The sequence below is a fragment of the Molothrus ater genome, chromosome 16 (assembly GCF_012460135.2).
Source record: "Molothrus ater isolate BHLD 08-10-18 breed brown headed cowbird chromosome 16, BPBGC_Mater_1.1, whole genome shotgun sequence".
NCBI lineage: Eukaryota > Metazoa > Chordata > Aves > Passeriformes > Icteridae > Molothrus > Molothrus ater.
In genome coordinates this window covers 7,018,265-7,036,224 of record NC_050493.2, presented here as the reverse complement: position 1 = coordinate 7,036,224, position 17,960 = coordinate 7,018,265, and the positions used below count along the sequence as shown (strand labels likewise).

General features: G+C 40.3%; 1 protein-coding gene across 3 annotated transcripts in view; it reads right to left on the bottom strand.

The window, feature by feature from the left end:
• Positions 1-70: 70 nt before the first annotated feature.
• USP42 (ubiquitin specific peptidase 42) overlaps positions 71-17,960 on the bottom strand; it is an 18,377-nt gene continuing 487 nt past the window's right edge. Inside the window, exons 1-18 of one of the 3 annotated variants that reach the window (XM_036392239.2) lie at positions 17,615-17,630; positions 16,027-16,151; positions 14,560-14,797; positions 13,541-13,741; positions 12,375-12,485; positions 12,108-12,210; positions 11,875-11,942; positions 11,641-11,711; positions 11,016-11,098; positions 9,611-9,722; positions 9,087-9,227; positions 8,780-8,880; positions 8,173-8,311; positions 6,788-7,516; positions 6,340-6,425; positions 4,214-5,710; positions 3,447-3,739; positions 71-1,180 (exon numbers count right to left, since the gene is read on the bottom strand). In XM_036392239.2, coding sequence (XP_036248132.1) covers positions 1,140-1,180; positions 3,447-3,739; positions 4,214-5,710; positions 6,340-6,425; positions 6,788-7,516; positions 8,173-8,311; positions 8,780-8,880; positions 9,087-9,227; positions 9,611-9,722; positions 11,016-11,098; positions 11,641-11,711; positions 11,875-11,942; positions 12,108-12,210; positions 12,375-12,485; positions 13,541-13,741; positions 14,560-14,788 — 4,005 coding nt within the window. In that variant the 5' untranslated portion in view covers positions 14,789-14,797; positions 16,027-16,151; positions 17,615-17,630 and the 3' untranslated portion in view covers positions 71-1,139. Of the gene's footprint in view, positions 1,181-3,446; positions 3,740-4,213; positions 5,711-6,339; positions 6,426-6,787; positions 7,517-8,172; positions 8,312-8,779; positions 8,881-9,086; positions 9,228-9,610; positions 9,723-11,015; positions 11,099-11,640; positions 11,712-11,874; positions 11,943-12,107; positions 12,211-12,374; positions 12,486-13,540; positions 13,742-14,559; positions 14,798-16,026; positions 16,152-17,614; positions 17,631-17,960 lie in introns of those variants that run through there. The other 2 variants (XM_036392238.2, XM_036392241.2) reach the window with 2 other exon arrangements.

The window sequence follows — 17,960 nt, the reverse complement described above, 5'->3', positions numbered from 1 at the left end:
CTCTGACAGCTCTCAGCTCCCATTTTAACACAGTGCATGTTAAATAACTCAAGTAAAACTCAAGTAAAAATCCATTTTAACTTTGCTGTATTTATATACTATATAAATTTTACATGCTATATATTTACAGTGGGGCAAGTGCTTTTTATCTTTAAAAAAACAAAGATCAAACTTTAGACATCTCTGAACAACACAGCTTGTATAAACCAGACAGATTATTCAGATGAACTGTATTTAATACAGGTTCCCCACTCATCTCCTGATGCAGGACCAGTGAATAATAAGTGCATCACAGTTTGATAGCATTTAATAATAAAAATAAAAATCACAGTATGAATTTGTCTGTAACTAGACACTTTAGAGAGACAAAACAGACAACTGAGACTTAAGACAAATGACAGTATATTAAGAAAATGTAATAAAAACATATGGAACAATATACAAATAGTCTTGAGAGATACATTCAGAACTGCATATTTGTTGTTTCACAATGTCGAAAACCAGAAGATTTTCTTCAGATCTTGAATATAACTCAAATGTGAAGTAAATTAGTTTCTAGTGTCAGACCACAGAAAAAAAAAATGAAGCTCTTGCAAAACTTGTGAAGTTTTAAATAAGTCTTTAAATTAAATATACAGACTGTCAGTTGCAACTTTTATAATTCCTGGTCGCTCTTGCACCAGATGTCTTAACTTGGAGTAACATTACATGAATAACACAAAGTCAACCTGAGTCTGTAATTAAGCAGCATTTGAGATGGTCTATTCCAGGGCATTATCTCAGCTCTGTGAGATATTTATGTGGTAATTTACAATGTTCAGCAGTTGTAAAAAGTTTTCACCCTTTTGGATTAGAAGTATATTTTAAAAAAGAAAGTCTCAAGTTAAAAACTAAAAAAAAGTTCTTATATGGTAAAATTCTGTACAGAAATGTTAAGCACCACTTATGACTGGATTTTGTCTTGATGGTAATTGATAATAAATCTTAAGTTTTGATGGTCACTATTGGTAATGTCAGGTTAGAAGGTAAGAAGTCGTTGAAGGTAAGAAGTCGTTGGATCTGATGATGAGAAGTTGTTGGTTCTGAAGGTGAAGGGTTGGTGGGGTGGTGGTCAGAAGTCCTTGGGGTTGGTGGTGGGTTCAGTCTGAGTATTGAAGGCTTTCATCAGTCAGCTCCACATCTGAAAGGCAAAAGGAAACAAGGTCAGTCTTGCTGTGGCATTTAACATTTAACTGTCTCAGGGGTCTGATTTCTAAAGGACAAGGCTCAAAGCTGCCCCAGCTCCATCCGCTCCCTCAGGCAGGATCCAGCTGCTCCCCAGTCCTAGGCTAAGGCTGCAGAGCTGTTCAGAGCCTTAGGACAGAGCCACCTGCTTGAGCAGCAAGAGCTGGACCTTGGCTGGATCAAATGTAATTGAAGTTTGCCTAGAAAGCAGCATTGTTTTAGTAACAATCTTGTGGTCAGGCTGACCAGATTGTACCCACAAGGGCAGAGCCTTCAGAAACTTGCTCGAGAGAACATGCAGGAATGTAGGAAAGAACTGCTTCAAAGCTGCTCCTTCCCCCCTCCTGTATAAACCTTTCTGAAAAAACAATTTTTCACTAGCTGTTTTCATCCTGAATAATTTGCTCAAAATAACAGGAGTTGGGTGAAAAGGCACAACCTCACAAATCCTCAGTGGTTCTTGGCTGTCCCTACCTTGAGACATTTAGCATTCCAAAAACACAAACAAAGCAGCTTCCATCCAACAGAGAATTCTACTTGAGACCCACTTAAAAAAAAAACAAACAAAACAAACAACAAAAACTGACATTCCAGAAGATGGAGCTAGTTAACATCCACAGACTTGAGGAAATACTAAAATTCTCAAGACTTAAACTGCTTTTTCCAGCCCTTGTCTCCCCCTGGTGTGTTCAGCAATGAACAAACAGCTCCTTCTCCTTCTCCTTCTCCTGCACGGCCAGGAGCCCAGCAACCTCAGTGCCCTGCCCTGAGCAAGGAGATGCAGAACGTGAAATTCCTCACCCAACCTGCTTTGGGAAAACCGAGTTTGCCACCTGCTGGCCACAGAATCACCGAGGCCAAACCACGACTGGGCACGAGCATTTTATTCTGTTTAGTTGCTGATTTGTCAGCTAGAACAGACCCTCTTAGTGCAATAAGGGTTATTTTGGACATGAGTATCAAAAAAGAAATCTCCTTTTACAACATTAGGATTTGAAAGACCTCAACTCAGTTCTTAATTATTTCTCATTAAAGAACAATGGGTGAACAATCAGCTTTCCCTCCACTCTGTATTTTTAGAATACAGCTTTTGGTTATCTGTGTCTTAAAATACAATCAGGTTTTCCACAAATGCACTTCCCCTTTGCCTTGAGCAAACTTTTCAGTGCAAGAACTCAGTGCACTGACTGTGGCAATCTGCACAAGTGTGGAAACCCCATGAAAGGGATTTTAATTTTCCAGAATTTCAAGATTAAACTTCTCCAATTTTTTTGTTTTGTGTGCTATATTGACAGTTTCAACATGACTAGAAATGAACAGGACTGTCACTGACCATTAACCCAATTCTTAAACTGTAGGTATAAAATGTAGACAATTTAACAATTAAACTTGCTTTTGGATGGTGAGCTGTCTTCTTCACTTATCTTTGAGTAAAACAGTTAGGGGATTGTTTTGGTTTTCTATTAAAACAGATCAGTAACTGGAACTGGTTTATGTCAGATAGCAGGCATTTAATAAGGTTTTATTTCTATAATAAACACTTCTGTTCAGCAAAAATTTCATGGGAAATGTTGTCAAGTTTGATTTTAGATGTTGAATTTGTTGCAGTGTGCAATCATCTTCATTGCATAATTTTAGAGCTAATTAATTTAAACTAATTAATTTATCTACTGCGAGCCCAAGTTGAGATTATGACAAGCAACAGCTGAGAGCTCAGTATAAATTTAGTCAGGCACACAAATTCATATTTGGGTTTTTTGTAAGAAGCACCAGACAGACTTTTTCAAATACCAAAAACTGGGAAAGAGCTGTTTCCTCAGCCCACTTCTATGTATTGTTAAGCCTATACTAACAGGAAAACCCCACAACTGAATAAAACAATAGCAGGAATTTAACACTCTCCAGGTGTTAAATTGTGAAGTGTCCTCTGGAGGTTTGACAGCTGTGCTTAGGAGAAGGCAGAGCTACACCTGGACCAAAAATATTTCAGTATTATCACCAACTCCTGTTATTCTGAGTGAGCAACCAGCCCTGTTTGTAGTATTTTATTTAAATTATGGAATGATTTGGATTAGAAGGGATCTTAAAGATCATCTATTTCCAACCCCCAGCCACGATGCTCTTTGGAAGCTGTGCTAAATGCCAGGGATTTCATCAGCCAAGCATTTAAAGATGGCTATGACCAGCCAGGAGTCCTGCCAGCCATCACGCCAGGGCCTTACCTCTGACATACTCAGTGGCTGCCATGGAGCTGTATTTCTTGCTGTCACCTGCACCAGAAGGCTTCTCTTCCTTGTAGGGTTGTTTACTGCCCTGGTTTCTGTATTGCTCACATAAATGGTCATCTGGAGGACGGGATTCTTCCTTCTTCTCCCATGTTTTCTTCTGGAAACGAGGATCTAAATATTCCAATAAGTCTTTCAGGTTCCTGTCGTGCTTCTTCTTTTTCTTCTTTTTCTTATGTTTGCGATTGTCATTGTCAAAGTGGAGCACAGAGCAATCCAAATCATAAAGTCTGAAGGAAACATGCAAGTTAAAAATAGAAAAAGAGATGTGGCACTTGATGTATATATGAAATGTTATTTATTTACCACAGGTGACGACTTGCAGAGTGTCTGCTACTTTGTGGTACTTTCTGCATATCTAAGTTAATTTAGATGCAGCGATCTTAAGCCCTCAGAATGAAGGACAAGAGGTCGTGGTTTGTACACAAATTGTTAACAGGCATATGGGGAATAAAAAAAAAAATGAAAATTGTAACCTAATCAAGACCGGTGTGCAGATGTTATTCTGTCTACATTGTCCAGCTCTAGTGTTCTAACACAATTCAGCAACATCTTTCCTATCTTCTCTTGGCCAACCTAATAACATGATCCCGTCACATCATGACAGATAAGTTACTTAGAAACAATGAAAAAAAGGCAGACATGAGAAATACCCAGAAAATAATTAGGAAAAAATTGCTGATTATGCTGGAATCCTTGCTTACTTGTAATCCTTCTCTCGATGTTTATCTTTGGACTTCTTTTTCTTCTTGACCTTCTTATACTTTTTGATTCTTTGGTCGTCTGTCTTTCGGCATTTCTTTTCTATGTCACTTCCACTTTCTTCTTGGTGGGAGTATTTTCTTTTGCCATTTCTTAGTTTTTCTTTTTCGTTTTCCCGGGAAGAGTCCTCAAAACTGGAGTGAGCTGAGCCTGGAGGAAGCGCGTGCCTCTCACGGGGGTATTTTTCCGAGTGCTGCTGAGGTACTGAACAATGGTGGAAGTTTGCTCTGTGGCTGCTGAAGTGATGCATATCCTCCTCTCGGGAGAGTGTGCTGTGAGCCCATCTGCTTTTGCAGTGATAATCCTTGTGTGACCTGCTGTAAGCTTGGCTCAATTTGTCATAGTCTTTATCACAATGAGAAGACCTCCTCTCCCTACCATCCCTTGTTCCATGGGAGGAATAATAATCACTGTAGTACCTGCATTTGTCCCATCTCCGTGGTTCATCTTGATAGTATCTGTCTCTAATCCAAGGTCTGTCTCCTTTGGAATAATAATACCTATTCCTGTCTGGATCTGTCCTTTCTCTGCTTCGGGATCTGTAGCGAGAATATTTTCCTGAGCTCCTGCCATTACTGGGACTGTTCCTTTCATTGTGGGAGGATCTGTACTTGCTCTCACTGCAATACTCCTGCTTGTGACGGCTTTGCTTGTTTGTTTCCATGCTGTGAGAGCTCCTCCTCCTGTGGGAATGATCATCTGGTTTGTTTCTGGTTTGTCTCTCCTTCTCCTCAGTGTCCGAGCTTTCTCTCTTCCTCCGGTAGTGCTCTTTGTCAGTTCTTTTAGAGTCATGGATTTTTTTCTTATTTTTTTTCATATGTTTATCATCATCTTCACATGTTTTATTACTCAGTCCTTCATCTGCTCTAGAAAATTGACTTTCCAATACTTTATCCAGCTTTGTAATAGAAGAGTCATTAACAGGTGGTACCGCTACATAGTTATTAGAAATGTCCTTTGTATCTTGGCATTTGTCTGTAATATCTAGAGATGCAAGTTTTTTAGAACTACATTCAATGTCAGGCTTTATAGAGGAAATTTGCCCTAATTTCTCTTTGCTCTCAGGAGATCCTTTGATGTACAAAGGATTTTCTTTTGAAATGAGTTCAGGTTCTTTTGATCTTCTTAGTTTGTCTTTATCTCTGATGTCTTCAGACTCACACTGCCCAAGGAATTCACCTTCAGTATCCAAGGATTTTTTCCTAACCTTGTGCTGACCATTGATATTGAGATGTGCATTATCAGCTTTTGTTATAATACTTTCAGCAACTTCTTCTTTGGTAAAAATCGTTTCAGAATCTGATTGAGTAAAAAGTTTCTCAACCTCACAGCTAAAGTTGGAAGGAACCTTCCTGGATTCTTCATAGGCAAACAGTGCTTCCATCACTACAGTATCCGTAACTCCATCTTTGTCAGAAGACTTCTGAGGTCCAGAGACACTGCACAAAAATAAAAACATACTTTTAACTTGAAAAAGTCCATCTAAAAGATGTTAGAAGTAAAATCTCCTAAAAAAAAAAAAAAGTAGCTAATGCAAAACTCTGAAAGACATTGACTTTAGAAAACCATTCTTACACCTCCCTCAGCTCCCATGGAAAGTTTTTCTTCTCTCAGTTCTTCAGGTCTTGCCTTAAAAAAACCCATCCCCAACACATCCAACTCCCTCCACTTGCAGCTCTGAATCTCATCAATAGCCACAACAACTGTATTGCTCTTCCCCCAGTTAGAAAAAAGGTAAACACACAGATTTCCCACTCTCCCAAGTGGAAGAGCAGATTGTGGGAATTTACATTCACTCATCCTAGGATGCAAAAAAGAGAAAGAGGAATAGAAAAAGTATTCCAGACAATGGAAGAAAAATGTAAAAACATCCTGTGAAAGTTTTATAGGAGGCATCTGCCTGTATTTAGTATCAGGATAATGTGTGCCCAGTGCTGATGTTTGCAATACCAGATGGACAGTGTGGAATTCTTTGTACTGATGTAAATCTTTTAAGTATTACTAGTAGATGGGTAAAATAGTAATAAACTTGTATGAAATCTTGTTTTAACCAGTATAGTCATTTTACCTCTTTTCCTCTGACAAGCTGTTCAACTGGCTGTACGTAAGAGATTCTAAGATACCTTGAGGATCTGGTGACAAAGCTTTAGGCATCTGCAATTAAAACACAGAAGTTAACAAAGAAAAAGCTTTTTTTAGTAGAAAACTACTGCTGACAAACTTCCAACATTAGATGTTACGCAAGATCACAGAGATACCTGCACTACTCCCACTTGACACGTCATCCCTCTCCTCCCAAAAATGTATTTTATGAAACTTATGAAGTATTATCTCCCTGAACTTCTCATATGTTGACATATGTCATATGTTAGCTCAGCTCTGCAAATTCAGTGGGATAATAGCACAAAGGGTTAGAATGAAATCTGTGCTGCGTTTTCCTGTATTCCACATTGTAGTGCCCAAGGATATTGAGTATCTCATAGGTGAGAAAGTGCAGATGAACAAATGTAACTCACCGCTTCAAGCACTCCATTTGCTTTAGAGAAGAAGATCTCCGAAGGTTTAACGGGTTGGACTTGGCAAGTGGAATCATCAAGTTTCAGTCCATTTTCTTTATATTCATTATCTAAACTAATAGCACCATTTAGGGAATCAATTTTTGGCAGCTCATGCTGGGATCTTTCTTCAGCATTCTGACAGGATGAATGGGAATTATGCAATGTACGGACCACCTTCCCAATCAGAATCCCATTGGAAGAGATGACGTTGCAATGCCTTTTGAACAAGCCCTTTGACTCCTCGCATTTTCCTGAAGGCTCTGCGCCGTAAGGGACCACGTTATCAGAACACAGCTTAGGGTTTCCATTCACTGCTGGCTCCACAAAGATTTCATCAGGAACCTCCTGCTTGGAGACATTAGTAGCAACTGACACTGTGGAGAGGTTTGAGGTAGGCTCTGCTGCTGAAGAGTTTGTAATTGTGGCTGAAGGAAGGGGCTTCAGATCCTCCTCCTCCACAGCGCTGCTGGGACACTCGGCCTGCGGCACCGCCTGCCGGGGGGGCAGCTTGTTGTGAATACTGATGGTGATCTTCTGGGCTTTGGAAGGGTCTGCCATTGAAGGCCTGGAAATGGCCCAGTTCTGAACACAAGCTGTTGGTGGAGCTGAAGACGGCCTTTTCACAGCAACACCAACAGTACTGGGATCCTCTTTTAAGGGTCCATTTCCATTTAAACGACTTGAACTCTGGATTTGAAGAGATTGTAAGATGGAAATGTTTAAACACACAGCACTGGGAGTTTTACAACATTAAGTTCTCATGCTAAACTGTTCTACAGATTGCCTCAATACCCAAGAAAAAACCTCACCTCCCTCTCAATATACATGCACATCCAATGGGTGTGAGTAAATCCTGCCTTTGGTATCAAATGAGCATCAGTTTGACACCCACCCAAACAACTTAACATTGACTACAGCTATTAAAAAAAAATTTATTTTCCTCCCCAGCAAATATTTCTGCTAGTACTCAGGAACAAGACAATTTGTATTCTATCACTGTCTCAACTAAAGTAACACTGATAGGGACGGGGCAGATATTTACTTTTTAAATTTAAATTACTTAGGCATTAATAGACTACTTTTTAAATTTAAATTATTTAGGCATTAATAGATGACTTAAATTGTCTCAAGAGCACACCTTTCAAGCTTTAGAAAGCTGAGCTGGAAGGGTAAAGTAACAAAGTGGCAAGGCTGCACAGTTAAGGATTAGCCACTGTTTGAGCAACTCTGGCTCTATGAGGGCTGCCAAGAAACCTGCAGTGTGGAAGGGAAACTAAAACTCAGAAACCCCACCCTACACCAAGACCTGGTATAAGTTGGTGCTATTATCCCCCTGGAATTACCTTGATCATGTGAGGAGGCAGCCGTGGTCCCATGAAGGCAGGCTGCTTGCTGCTGGCCCCGCGCTGGCCCAGGAAGGAGCGCGGGTAGGAGGGCGCGGGCAGGTAGAACGCTCGCTCCCCCAGCGTCAGGTCATAGCGCCTGGGGACAGAGCACACCTGAGCTCAGAGCTCCTCCTTCAGCCTGCTCCCGGTTAAACCCATCCCATCATCTCAGCAACAGTGAACATGACACAAAAGATACATCTGGAAGACTTAGGCAGAACTACAAACTGAAGATTAGATAATGGTTTTCCTACAATGTCCTTTCCAGAGCAATGGTTCAGCCTCACACCATCTATGGCCATGATTTCTCCTCTTTTCCAAACCTGCCAGCTACAGTGAGCAGATGGAAAGCAGTGTACCCAAGTGTCGAAGTTTAAGGTCAAGCAATGAAAGGTAATAAATGACACAGGGAATTTCCACTTAGACAGAAATATAAATATTATATATATATTATAATAATACAAATAGAAATACTTTCCTACAGTGAAAAGAAAAAGACTTCAAAACAAGAAAAGTATCAGCAACTTGAGAATAAAAATGTTCTGAGGACATCTGGTGTTATTACCTGATATAGAAAAGTACATAAGCTTGCTGATTGAGAACTGTTTTGATATCAGAAAGCTCTACTGAGGCATCATTCATTCGGTACCAAAGTCCATTACCAGCCTGCAAACAAAGACAGAATATCTTCAGATGAATTGCATGTGTTCCAAAGGACATCATAGATAGAGCACTGCAGAACAAGGCATACCAAAACAAAGCAAACAAAGCACATGATGCAATGTTTTCCCCTAAAACCAGTGGTTACCAATAACATTTTAATTTCTTTGCCAGCACAAATTTTATCCTGTTCGAAGCTGAGCTGATTCTACCTTTATGAAGCAGAGATAGTGTCCAGCATTACAGTTGAAGCCACTATGTACAAGAACTGCATACAAAGCATAGATGAGGGGTTCTCCAATAGATTGGGACATATATGCTCGAAGATCCAAATATTCAGGGTATTTTACATCCTAAACAAAGACAAAGAAGATTCAAAAGTTATCCTGAAGTACTTCATGGAACAGCCTGAAAAACACACAGATTAGGACTACATAAATATATTTTTCAATTCACATGAAAATGCCTATTCTCAGAAACAACATTTAATAACTTAAGCTGCAGGGAGCGATTTTCCACAGAATTAGCTCTTTAAGGAGAAGGTATCTTCTTATGGTCACATAGGAACTCTATCAGTAATAAAAAAGAAAGTAACAGCCATGGTTGCTAAGTTGTTATATCAACTTCTCTTACACTGTAGTTACTGCCTGAAATGTGAACAACTTTAAAATGAGTATTCATCTTTGGAAAATGCCCACTCCAAGAAGATAAAGCAGCATTCCAGCTGCAAACATACCTTGTTGATCTTTCCACCTGTAAAATTTGCAAATCTTTTCAGTGATATTGTGAGAACATTGGAAGAGCGATGTATCGTGTATCTCTTTGATGCTGGAACCATCTTTTTACACCTTTAAAACAAGCACAGACATATTTTTAACATTATATTCTTTTCTCAGCCAGAAGCGAAAAAAATTTCCATCTCTCACACGGGCTTATGCTATTTGAATGATATTTTGCTTGTACAATATATTAGATCTTTTCTTAAATCCATAAACTGCATTTCAGCTTTGTTAATAGAAAGAACATAGCAGGATATTAGAGGCAGCTCCACAGAACAAAGGATTTAGGACATTATCTCCAGATAGCAAAATAAATGCCTGAACATGTATCTTTCTTATGTCAAAAAGGTAAGGCAGTAAAAAAATCACTGGAAGGAAACAGCCATTCTGCAAGAGGCAGACAGTATTGGACAATATTGAGTTTTCTTGTACTGAGGTTGCCTGGAAAGACTGAAACCCTCTGCAGTCCTTCAAAACAAAATTGTTAATTTTGTTTATTTCACTGCACACTCGAAGGACGTACAGACTAAGGCCTGAAATGCAACCATCAGCACAAAGACTGAAACATGTCACTTCACATTGTCAAGAAAAGTACTGCTGAGTAACAAACAGAAAGGATTTAACTGTCTCTTTTAAAACTGATGTCAAAATACAAGGCACAGAATTCCAAACTGATGGAGAAAGGCAGTGAACAAAATAAGAGAGCCACCCAGAATAAGGAAAACAAAAAAGAAGTGGTTTGTAAAATTCTGAAGCTTGTATTTAGAGATGAATATTTCAGGCAGTAGTAATCCTTATTAGGAAAAATAATGGTAGAAAACAAAAAGGAAACTGAAAACTAATATAGTAGTTTGCCAGCAATGGAAATGACACTGTACATGTCCCAAACCTTTCTTTTCAAGCTCACAAAAAGACCAAACTTCTGGGTTTGTGTGTGGCTAAGCTGGTGTTGCCTCCCACCCCAAATCCTTGTCCGTATCCCTGTGCTCCAGCTCACATTTCTCAGCCATGCCTTTTAATTTCTGGCCTTGAGTATTTAGTGTGCAACTTCACACTCAGGAAGGCTGACAAGGCCCAGCACAGACAGTATTGGAAAGAAAAGTCTAATGTGAGCAATACAATTCTTATAATGTATTTCCAAGTACTCAAATAGAAATATAAAAATTACTAATTTAGAAACAAGTGCATTATTTCCCAAGCTTTGAATGATTTCAGTATATTAGTTATGTAAACAAAACTGAATGAAACAGCAAGCCATGTCTGTCTTATTGCTAAACAAAGCCAAGAGATAACTCATCCTCCAAGTCATGCACTGCATTGAACATGGAACTTGTATCAAGGTGTAATTAATAATAATCTTACTTGCTACACTTATAGCTGTTTTCACCATCCAGCTGTTCCGGTTTCACAAACTGTTCTAGAGCTCTGGTGACAGATGTAACTGCCTGCAGGAGTAGAAAGAAAGTAGGACACTAAGTCACAAGAACTGCAAAATTTCAAACACTTACAAGCACTTTACAAGAGAACCTTGCTAGTTTATACTTAAGTGGCCTACTGTGAACCAGCAACACTGTGAAGGAGGAGACAGAAATGGAGTTCTCTGAGTATTTACCTCTATTCAAAAAGATCCCACTTGAAAATAAATAAATTTTGCAGTGCCAGACACTATCTGTGGTATGCCTTGGCATCAATAATGGGAACAATCAAACCCATCAGTCTAACAATAGATGTATACTGAAGTAGAATAATTGAGAAGTATGATTATATCATTGTTTGTGTAGCCATAATTATTATTTTTCCAGCTTAAATCCAATCCAAACATGGAGAGCATCTCCATGGCTTCCACAGAACAACACAGTCCAATCCACCACCATCCACTACCAAGCTGTTTTGCTTTAGCAAGATAAGTTTCTAAGCAAAATGACTTTAATTTACAAAGGTCTACAAGCATTTACACATCTCAGGCCTTGCTCACACACATTCTTACCTTTATATCCAAAGTAACGTCGAGAAATGGCTCATACGTGTCCGACACTGCTTTGCAGTTCAAGCACTTCACTGCAATCAAAATACAAATGCTTAACAGCACTTGAATGAGACTAACTGCATGAACTTAAATTATTAATACACATTACTTTAGTCAAACTACAAACTCCTTTGCTACAGACAGACAAAAAGACACAGAGCAGTTTGAAAGACAGTAAGTTTTTAAAAAATGTACCTCGAGATCTTAGATATCCTCCAAATATCTGATAAATAAGTGTGGTGGCTTGAGAAGATCTGTCTAATCTGGAAATAAATTAGAGTCAGACCTCAGAAGACTGAAAGCACGGAGTTAATTCCTCAAACAATTTTTGGTTTTATGAAAAGCAAGGACACAGATTTTAATTCATGACAGTAAATAAAGTAGTAAGAGGGGCTAGGAAGGATTGAATGTAATTATTTTATGCTTACTTGGTGCTTCCATTCAAGCAAGCTTTCTGTAAAGCATCAACAGTGAAGCATAAGAATTCATGTGCATCCTCTTGACTGCCAAAATGGAAATGTTTTCCTATTCCTAATAAATAAGAAGGTTATCATATATTTATTTCTTATAGAATGAAAGAAAACACACATTTCTAAAATACCTCTTCTTTAAAGTAGCAAAATTATTTACATGCATCAAATAACTCACTGTAAAATTAAAAAAAAAATAAAATAAACCTGTTTCAAACTACTTACTTTTAAGGCCATTGATAACAGATGTGGGTTTGATAGCATTATTAGAGCAACACAGGACCTGGTTGATGTGACTTTCCATTGTGCACATCATACAGAATCCTTCTACATGACCTAGTGAAAGAAGAAAGTATCCCATTCTAGTCAAATACACATTGCTAAAAGGAAAACCCACCCCAAAATAATAATAATCTAAGTAGTGGGGGCAATGTCCACTCTCTGTGGTACATTCTCTTCTCTATGGTATCAATATCCCAACAGTTTTGTGGCATTTTATTATGGAGAATTGTACAGAATAAAACTCCTTAAATCACAAACCAGGCTGCTCAAAACCCCATCCATCCTGGCCTGGACCACTCCCACTGGAAGGTGTCCCAGTTTTGAAGGTTCCTTCCAATAATGCCATGGTTCTTAACAGAAATAATTTTTATATATGAGAATAAAACAAAATCAAACTTCTAGGAATATATATTAAGATACCAGACTAGAAAGCATACAGCTGCCTTAGGAAATAACTCCATATTTATGGATATAAAAAGAAACTCCCCTAGGCTTAATAAAGTCAAGTATAAAATCAAAATTCAAAGAACACAAATTCCAGGCTTTAAAATATACAAACTTAATTATTTAGAATAAAATCAGCCTAAATTTCAATACAGTCCCCCCCAAATTTGTATTTGAGTTCATAAAATATTAGCTTGTAGTGCTTTCTAGAATGTTTGGGTTTTTTAATGGGTCAACCCTGAACATGTAATTTATCACAGTATTAGTGCACTGCAGGATCTCAGCTGTGAAGACTAAGAATCTTTAACGCCAACATCCTAAATTTTATCACCTTTCTGCCAGCAGGAAACCCAAATGCCAAATGTTCATCAAATGCCTCACTTTACAATGCACTTCATTATTCACATGAAAAAAGAAATGATCTTTTCTTTAAGTTTTACCGTGGCACATTAAATTAACAAATTCACTTTATATGCCTCCTATAATTCGGAGCTTCCTGTCAGCAAAATCATGCAACCATTTAGGCTGGAAAAAGCCTTCAAGATCTCATTCAGAAGCTGCTTCTACAGGCAAAACAGGACAACTAAGAATTTTCTTCATAGAACCCCGTTTTTCTTTCACCTTTGGAGCTGTCCAACAGATTTATAGTGTTAGAAAATACTCACATGACTTGGTGTGCTCGAGTGAAAGCATGTAATTGGCAAGAGGAGGCGTGTAGGTCAAACACTGGAGAGTAGAATTAAGGAAACAAGTGTTGCCGAGGTTCTGCAGTCCAACTCCAACACTTTGTGTTTGCTGCCAATCCATACAGATTTTCTCAGGTGGAAAAAGAATTCTTTGTGGCGGAGCAATCCCATCATTAACAACTGCAAGAAATTTGTGTTTTGAAAAGAGTTGAACTGTTTTTTTTTAAAGAGGGTATTCAAAAAGTAGGATTCTGCAGGAGCAGCCTGAAGAACCAGCTCCACTCCAAAACACAGTAACACACGATGCACAGCTTTAACAGTTCCTCGTGAATTTGCTAGTCAACACTCTCCTTTGGACAATAGTTTATTCATCTAATAATTCTTTAATTATTAGATGAATAAACTATAAACTACTAAACTATATACTAAATTCTTTAGTTTTAATTCTTCTAATAAAAGACACAAACTCCCACTCTGATTTTAGTACCCGATTTCTTTATCTCTGTATCCTTTAAACTCTTAATTAAATTATTGGTTTTTTCCTTATCGTAACTTAAACCACAAACTTACGCTTGTGGTTATGCAGTAAGAAAAATCAGACAGACAAGTAAGCAGCACAAAAAGTAACCCCATAGATATCAGATCTCTTCCTGGGCAGTGTTTTTATTCAAAGACTTGTGAATAATGGAAGCCATGAATAGACATGGAAAAATGTACTTTCCTCTCCAGAACAGAAGAGACCTAGGTACATCTATGCATTATGAAAAGCTCCCCTTATTTGATTCTACATAAATAATAAATACCTTACAAATCAATTGTAAATAGATAAACCCAAGTTCTGCAACACCTCTCCCTGCAGCTGTCTTAGGGGATGCACAAAATTGAAGGCTGAACTCTTGATTTGCTGTAGTCCTATTTTATAGCAATGCAACAACTAAACTCTGCTTCTACTTTGGTTTTGTTTTCAACAAAAAGGAGGGAGGACAGAAGACACTTACCTAGATCTCTCTGGGCAAAAGGCTTTGATTTTTGAGATGATCTACAATAAATATGCCCCCCAGGACCTTTATCCACAGAGACTTTGTTTGGATCTTCTGTAGGAGGTACCCGGCCCAAACTTGCAGTGCGAGACGTCATTTTTTTAGTACGGGGTTTCATAGATTTGTCAGAGCGTCTTGAGGAAGATTTTTTAGACTTTGAAGATTTTGGCTTGTTAACTATGGTCATTGTTCATATCTGTAACAAGGCAAAAGTTCTGTTTGGTATAAGAACGTCCAAAATATTCCAGAAAGGAAAGAGTAAGAGAAATCCTGCCCCTTAGTCTCAAAGAACCTGAAGAACTCAACAGCTAAGAATGATTACAAACAAGGGAACAAAACCCCAAAACACCAAAACACTCCACCCAACCCACAACTGAATGCACAAAGTAGATTTTTTCCATCCAAACTGCATCAATATTTTTTTAACTTCTGCTGAGTTACTGACTGATAGCATTTCTTACACTTTCATGGGATTTTAAACCACTATAGTTACCAAGATCTTTTTCTTAAAAGAACTTGTGAGCAGTGGCACAATCAAGTGCTGGCCTGTTGAGATCCAGGAGGAACTGTCTGACCAAAATCCTCCTGCTCCTGGGAACCACACAGCCCTGATGACACAGAGCATGGGAAACAGCTCTGAGAAATCTTGGGAAGGAAGAGCTAGAAAACACTTGCAAATTTATTTCCACCTGGGTTTCTTCTGCCCTTCCAAGAAGTATTTGTTTGGATACGATTTTGGCAGCACTCCTTGTGGTATTTTGCACCCATCATTTACAATGCTTACTTATAAACCAAGAAGTTGAATTCAAAAGCATCTTTTTCAGTTCTACTTATGTAAAGTTGTTTTGCCAGGGAAAAACAAAAGAGGAATGTAAACTATAAAAAGAAAATGATGACCGCAACAGAAAGCAAAACAAATCCTAATCCTCAGCCTTCAAGAATAAAGGCAATTACTGATACTAAGTCATTTATAAAATGCTGATTACATTTCAAGGTGATACCTCTTTAAATACATGTAATGTTGTGTGCATAGTAAGCTGCTGAATAATTACATGATCAATTATCAACTCCTGTATATAAATTTTTACTACTATCGTACTCTATCATGTAGGGCCTGTTCAAGTTTAGGGAAACTATAAACTCAACTGAGGGTTTAAAGTATAACCTGCTTTGTAACACTAAAATAACTGAGAGAACAAAGCATGAAGCAGTTTCAGATTCATGGCACAACTTGATTGGTAATGATGAAACTTCCAGCAGATTAAACAAAGCACAGTAAATCACAGAATTTCCAGTCCCACAAAAGACAAATCATGTGTGGAACCTTTAATTAGATTTTTTTCCCCTCTAAATTTTCAATTTAAAATCTTCCCTGTACACACTTTCCATTTTAGTCATGATAACACAAAAAAATGGAAAATTCACCTATGTTACTGAAAAATGAGGACATCCTTGTCCATTTCAAAGACTAAGATGACAATTCTTGGGCTTAGTGATTTGCAGGAAGGATCCAGACTCCAAATTGCAGATACTGGTGACATCTACTTTTCCTGATGGAAAGGGAAGGGGTTTCAACAACATAATGAACTTATTTGCAGGACAAAAGCCAGAATCAAGACTGCAGTGAAAAGCAAACAGAAGAATATTATCACAAAAAAGCTTTGGCCTTATACTGACCAATGAGGGAAGCCTCACGTATTTTTAAATTTATTTTTGACATCTGAGTAGCACTGATTGGTGCTGCTAATTTAGTTTTGAAAACTGATTACCAGATATCAAACACTAGACACCTGCAAATATCAACGGATGTCAAAAATAACTCAGATCCACCACTTTTTCAAAATCTGTCAATATAATTAATTTGGATATAGCATCTTTTGATGAAGTAGCACAAACATTACACAGATATTTTCCCACTGCTCCTGTACCACTGCTGAACATAAATTCACATTGCCATGTGTACTGAGCTCTTTTCCCCTCTGCTATTCCCATAACAGACCTCTCACAGTGTGATACTGACGAGCAGAACAGCACAAACGGTTGCTTTCCTCCCATTTGGAGTGATGCATCAGCGTTGTTTAATTCTTTTTTCGCAGTCTCATCACAACACGCATCAGTTAATACTCGGATCTAAATATTTATGTTTGGTCTCCGCTTTGCATACAATAAATCACAGCTCAGGAGGGTTTTATACAGGATCCCGTTCACAGAACCGCGTTCAGCCAGGGAGTATGTGTCTTTATCTCAGTACAAACCAAACACTTCCAGCAGCGAGTGTCAGAAAACAAGAGCGGCACACGGCAACACCGAGGCACAAACAAGGAGCAGGAGGAAACTGCTCCAGCAGAAGCCCAGGCAGAGTCACCCCGCTACATCACCGACCGCAGCGCACACGCCGCCGGCAGCAAAAACAACCCCGGGCAGCGCAGAACACAAACACACGCCCCGCGCTGGTTTTACTTTCGTTACAAAATTAAAGGCAGCAGAGGCGAAAGTGATTAATGCTTTTACCCTGGCAGAGCAGGCGGCGGGGAGCGCTCGGCGCGGGGCAGCTCCAAGCTCCGTGTCCCGGGGCCGTTGCTTGTGTCGGGACCGAGCCCGGCGCCGCGAGCGCCCGCGAGCGCCTCGCTCCGGGCGGCCTCGAGCCCCGGAGCCCGCTCACAACCGAACCGCCCGCCCCGCCAGCGCCAAGCCCGCAGCACCGACCCGCTTTCCCTCGCTCGGCCCTTCTGAGGGGTCCCGCTTCCCCAAAACGTGCTGACACCGGCAGTAAAAGGCCGCTGGCAGGGGCAGGGACGGGCACCGCACGCAACATGTCCGCACTCAGCGCGGCAAGAGCCCAAACACACACAAAACAAAACCAGCCCGACACGCAGGCGAAGGGGGCCGGGAACCGGCCCTGAAGGAGCTCCCGCCTCGCCCTTCTTCCTCTACCCGTCACACCGCCCGGCCCCCCAGCCCCGCGGCTCCCCGCCCATGCCATGCCGCCTCCGCCGCCCGGCCCCGTGCTGACCTGTCCGGGCCCGCGTCCCATCCCGGCCCGGGGGCAGGACCGCGGCGGCGGCGCCCAACGGCGGCTCCGTGCCCATGGCAACGCGGGTGGGGGGGCGGCGAAGCGAGCGCGGAGCCCCTCGGGCACGGGGCGGAGGGGCCGCGGCAGCCACCACCGCCGCGCTGAGCGGGAACAACGCGGGGCCAGGCGGGGCGCAGCGCCGCTCCCGCCGCGGGACGCGGGGCCGGGGCGTCCCGGCCGCCCTCCCGCCTGCGCCGGGACGCGGGGGACCCACGCCGAGTCTCCCACGCCGACAGCGGCAGGAGTAGAAGGAAGGAGATGCGGGCGCCGGCGGGACCCCGGCGCG